Source organism: Vespa crabro, chromosome 5 (genome assembly GCF_910589235.1).
Source record: "Vespa crabro chromosome 5, iyVesCrab1.2, whole genome shotgun sequence".
Classification (NCBI taxonomy): Eukaryota; Metazoa; Arthropoda; class Insecta; order Hymenoptera; family Vespidae; genus Vespa; species Vespa crabro.
In genome coordinates this window covers 9,296,407-9,301,786 of record NC_060959.1, presented here as the reverse complement: position 1 = coordinate 9,301,786, position 5,380 = coordinate 9,296,407, and the positions used below count along the sequence as shown (strand labels likewise).

The window sequence follows — 5,380 nt, the reverse complement described above, 5'->3', positions numbered from 1 at the left end:
GAAAGAGAGAGAGAGAGAAGAGCGAAAGAGAGAATGAGCGAGAGAGAGGGAGAGGGAGAGAGAGGGAGAGAAAGAGAGAGAGAAAATGAAGAAGCGTGAGAGAGACAAACCAACGGGAAATATTGTATATATGTTGGATCCCGGGTTGGCTCGTGTGCACGCGCAACAATAGCGCACAAAATAGTACGAGAGACCCCCGTGGTATTGGTTATTATCATTGTAGGAGTTTTGCATTAAAAGAAAATAAATGAATAAATAAATAAATAATTAAATAAATAAATAAAAAAAAAAAATAATAAAAAATAACAAAAAAACAATTAATTAATATTATACATATATTTAGGTGAATAACAGGAAAGAAAGAAAGAAAGAAAGAAAGGAAGGAAGAAAGAAAGAAAGAAAGGAAGAAAGGAAGGAAGGAAGGAAGGAAGGAAGGAAAGAAAGATAGATAAGAAAGACAAAAAAAGAAGGAAAGAAAGAAAGAAACAGAAAGTGGTAGAAAAAAGAAAAAGAAAAAAAAAAGGAGTGGGTAAATGAAAGAGAAGGAGAGTAAGTAATCCCAAGATAGAGAAAGAAAGAAGGAAAGAAATGGAGGAAGATTGAAAGAAAGAAAGGAAGGAAAATAAAAAAGAAAGAAAGATGTTTAGATGTGCGCGTGCGCAGGCCACAGCCCCCAATGCATCGCAACGCTCGCCGCGCACCTCTCTCTTATATAATATAATTATACATAGCCGATACACATGATGATGATGATCTTATTACTATTATTATTATTATTAATTATTAATTACATTAATTATTAATTATTATTGCGAAAGCATCAAAATATTCATAAGTTATCCGTCGTTTGTTTCTCAAAACAATATATGTTTTTTCTATATCTCTCCGTATTAAAGCAGATAAATAAAAAAAAAAAATATCTCAGTGAGTGTTATATAAGAGCTCGCATTTTTATGATCGTCCGAATCGTCTCTCTCTCTCTATGAGTCTCCAATTATCACCAATTACAGAAACACCAATATTGTCAGACACTTAATTGTTACTTATTTTCTTTTTTCTTTTTTTTTTTTTTTTCTTTTCTTTTTATTTAGCCCTTCAAAACCTTTTTGTTTTTTATTTTTCTGTTTCTTCATAATAATAATAATAATAATAATAATATTAATAATAATAATAATAATAATAATAATATTAATAATAATAATAATAATAATAATAGTTATTATTATTATTAGTCTAAAAATCTTCGTATGTATATGTATGTGCATATATATATGTTGATTTTCTGTTCTTTTTTTTTTTTTTTTTTTATTTTTTTTCTTTTCTTTTCTTCATAATTTGTCTGTTAAATATATTTCCTTTGGGAGGCTTACTTATAGTCATATCCTATGAAACTGAAAAAAAAAAAAAATAATATTTGGTTATCAGAAATGAATTAAGGGAAAATAATTTTTTTTTCCTTTTTTTTCTTTTCTTCTTTTTTTCTTTCTTTCTTTCTTTTTTTTTTTTTTTTTTTCATTTTTATACATTCAATCTCGGATCAATTTTGTCACACGTAACATGTTACCTATCAACTTTCTTATCATATCTTTATTCATTTTCTTATATCTATTATGTCAATCAACGTGTTCTTAATATTAACATCCCTTAAATACTAATCGGTAAAACCGCTTTACATCGTTTGGTACAATTTTCGCTAATTCAGAAGGCACTTCTGTTGTTAGGTAAGCATTAAAAATGGACGTTCTACGTATAACATACATCATGTATGTACATAAACGCGTTACAAAGATCGATGTTAAGATAAGTACATTAATTGTTAATACGCAATATGGACGGAATAGAAATTGTTTAGTAAATCATTATCGATCGACATTGAATTATAAAAGATAATCATAGAACTGTTAATCCGTTTTAATAGAGGACGAAGAAAAAAGAAAAAAAAAAAAAAACCATCTTTATTGGGCGTGTCAAAAATATCACAATGTATCGAAAAACGATGTTGCTATTATTAAATTATTTTTCAGGTAAGTCTTCGAGGGTTAAATTGAAAATCACTTTTGAAAATTAAAAACCTATCTCTCTCTCTCTCTCTCTCTCTCTCTCTCTTTCTCTCTCTTTCTCTATCTTTCTCTCTCTCTCTCTCTCTCTCTCTCTCTCTCTCTCTTTCTTTCTCTTTCTCTCTCTCTCCGTACGTTTTATTTCGTAAAATTCGTGAAGATCGTTTAGAAATATTATTTAACGAATAAAACACAATTCGTATATAGGGATATTTATTATCATTACTATGAAGAAAAATTCAATAGATAGTTTCGATTTGTTTGCAGCCGAGGTCGTGACGTTGCAACAATTATTAGTTGCCTCTTCTAAAACTTTTGGATAATATTCGTTCCAAAATGCGAATGCTCTATAATCTATTACGTTCGGCTCGTTCATATCGACATTTCTATCGATAATTAATATCCCAGGATCATTAATAGTATACGGATTCCATTTGACATTGTTCAAGGACGGATTAGCGGTTTTAGCGAAATTAGCTAGCATCATCATCATCACTTCGGACATCTTTTTATCGGCTGGGTTCCATTGGACTGTAGTGGTTAAGGGTAAACCCCAAACGAATGGTAGGTCAAACATATGCGGGACACCAGCCCATTCGGGTACGTCACGTACCATAAGGTCAGTTTTCGGACGATAATCGAATCTATAAACGTAAGAGGTCTCCTGTTTGGATAATTCGCCAGCGAGTAAGGTCAAACCCGAGGCAAAAGTTTTGTCAGTTTGTAGATCAAGATATTTGTCCCTAAGGACGCCTTGATCGTTATTGGGTGGATAAGGTTTATAATAAAAGAGAATAGCATCTGACAACATCTCTGGTTTCATTACACACGTACTGTTATCTTCTATATTATTTAGGATTAGGTTCGATTCTTCGATTATCATACTTTCGAATTTTTTCTCGGACAAAGTACCGTCGCTCGATTCATCATCATCGGATGTCATCGATTCTATATAAGCTAATGATTGTTCATTTTTTGTGTAACCAGCGATAAATGGTACCGCATTGAAGTTACCACCAGCTAGTATATCCCTTGGATGTTCTGGTAAAAAAGGTTCGGTACCGTTATTTGTTTCGGCATCAACGATCGGCCCCCAAGTCTCTATTACCGATGATAGGCTCACCAAAACCAATACGTCCACTCGACGTAGACATTCCATCAATTTCGTTGTCGGATGTCGATAACAACCAAATTTTTCAGCTATAAAGTCTACGACAGGTAGCTCGGTTTGAGGCGAACCTACCGATCCAATCGCATCGCCACTCATAGCTATGGCTTTTGAAAATTTCCCTTTGCTAAGCGGACTCATCATGTGTAAGCCAACGCATATTGCGCCTGAACTGTGACCGTATATTATCACGTTCGTTGGTGAACCTTCGAAACGTTCGATATTCTTCTTTATCCAATCCAAAGCCGCAATTTGATCGAACATACCGTAATTGCCTGGTGCCTCGCCGTCCGTCGTTGTGAAGAATCCGAGAATGTTCAAACGATATGCCACCGTTATCACCAATACCTGCGGTATCAAATAGGTATGTTTTCTTTTTCTTTTTTTTTTTTTTTCTATTTCTTAAAATTTTCTTTTTTATTTTATTTTTATCTCCTTTTTTTTCCCCCCTTATAAGTATTTAATATCAAAAAGTTTTTATAATCATTAATTATACGCCGAATCAGTTCGATCTCCTTTTCTCAGATCAGATACGATCAATCGATCGATCGTTCTTTCGTGGAAATAGAAATCATTGCGTGAATGGAGTGAATAATTTTTTTTTATACCCTCTGTAATATTTTTACTGTATATATATATTTTTTTTTCGGTCCAAATTATTATTTTTCATTATTACACTATTGAATATCATAAAATAAGATCAGATATATATATATATATATATATATATATATATATATATATATAATAATAAAGCATTCTTAATCATTTGATTATCTTTCATTTGAATAAAGACTTTGACGATCGATCGAGCTGATAAGTCGAATAGGTTTCGTGCTAAGTTATAACAGAGGTTAAAGTCTAACAAATGTTTTATTCGAGATTGTTACGACTGTAACGATGACTGGAACAAGAAGATAAATTGATCGATAAATAAGACAATCTAAAGGAATATATTAAATGGTAATTTCTTCTGACCTTCTGTTTCGTGACGAAAATCGAGGCGTCCCAAATTTTGGGGGTTCCTGTATTAAAGTCACCACTATGAAACCAAACCATTACTGGCCATCCTTCGGGTGGACGTTTGCCTGCATAAATTTCATAATTATTACAAAAAGAGAGAGAGAGAGAGAGAGAGAGAGAGAGAGAGAGAGAGAGAGAGAGAGAGAGAGAGAGAGAAAAGTGATTTATCTCAATCTTCTCTTATCTTTTTCATTTTATGTATTTTATGTATTTGTACGTGAGAATGATAAACTGTCTGTTTTCACCTAAATTTTCGTTTTCAAATTTTCCATTCACTTCAATATTTTTATTCAGATTAGGTTGATCATCCTGAAAGAATATATAAACGAACTAACGTAATATTAACTTTGAACACGGAACACCGAATATTATAATAAAATTTATCTAAAAGATTAAAATAATGATAATAAAATCTTGATTCTTTCTTAAAATTTGTTATAAATTTTAGGCTAATTATTATTTTGATTTATTTCCGTTTGAAAGACAAATCGTCGAACTAGCTTTATATTATTTTTGATCGCGAAAAGATTACAAAAAAAAAAAAAAAAAAAAAAAACAAAAACAAAAAATAAATAAGTAAATATAAAGATTAAACAAAATGATCGCTTAAAAGATTTCGAAATATTATTATTACTTTTATTTAGATCATTTGCGATCATTCTGAAAAAAACATATACATATATATATATGTCTATGTACGAACTTCCTTGATACTACTTTTGAACACGAAACGATTATTAAAAAAGAAATTTCTATAAAGATTATACGAATATGATAAACCATATATGAATGTTTCAAAAAAATGCCAGACTATTATTATGTTTATTCAGATCATTCGCGATCATTAATAAATATGAACTTTCTTGATATAACGTTTGAACACGATATGATTATTAAAAAAGTAACTTTATACGAAGATTATATGGATATGATAAATCAACTGTTGATGCTTTAAAAACAAAATTTCAGATTATTATTACTACTACTACTATTATTATTATTATTATTATTATTATTATTATTATTATCATCATCATCATCATCGTCATCGTCATTGTTATTAATAATATGCTTGATTGAATTATTCACGATCATTTTTGCAAAGAGAAAAGACGAATTTCTTGTTGATATA

General features: G+C 30.5%; 1 protein-coding gene across 1 annotated transcript in view; it reads right to left on the bottom strand.

The window, feature by feature from the left end:
• Window positions 1–2,023: 2,023 nt before the first annotated feature.
• LOC124424303 (acetylcholinesterase-like) overlaps window positions 2,024–5,380 on the bottom strand; it is an 8,906-nt gene continuing 5,549 nt past the window's right edge. The window contains exons 3-4 of the mRNA XM_046963147.1: window positions 4,204–4,313; window positions 2,024–3,573 (exon numbers count right to left, since the gene is read on the bottom strand). Coding sequence (XP_046819103.1) covers window positions 2,236–3,573; window positions 4,204–4,313 — 1,448 coding nt within the window. The 3' untranslated portion in view covers window positions 2,024–2,235. The remainder of the gene's footprint in view (window positions 3,574–4,203; window positions 4,314–5,380) is intronic.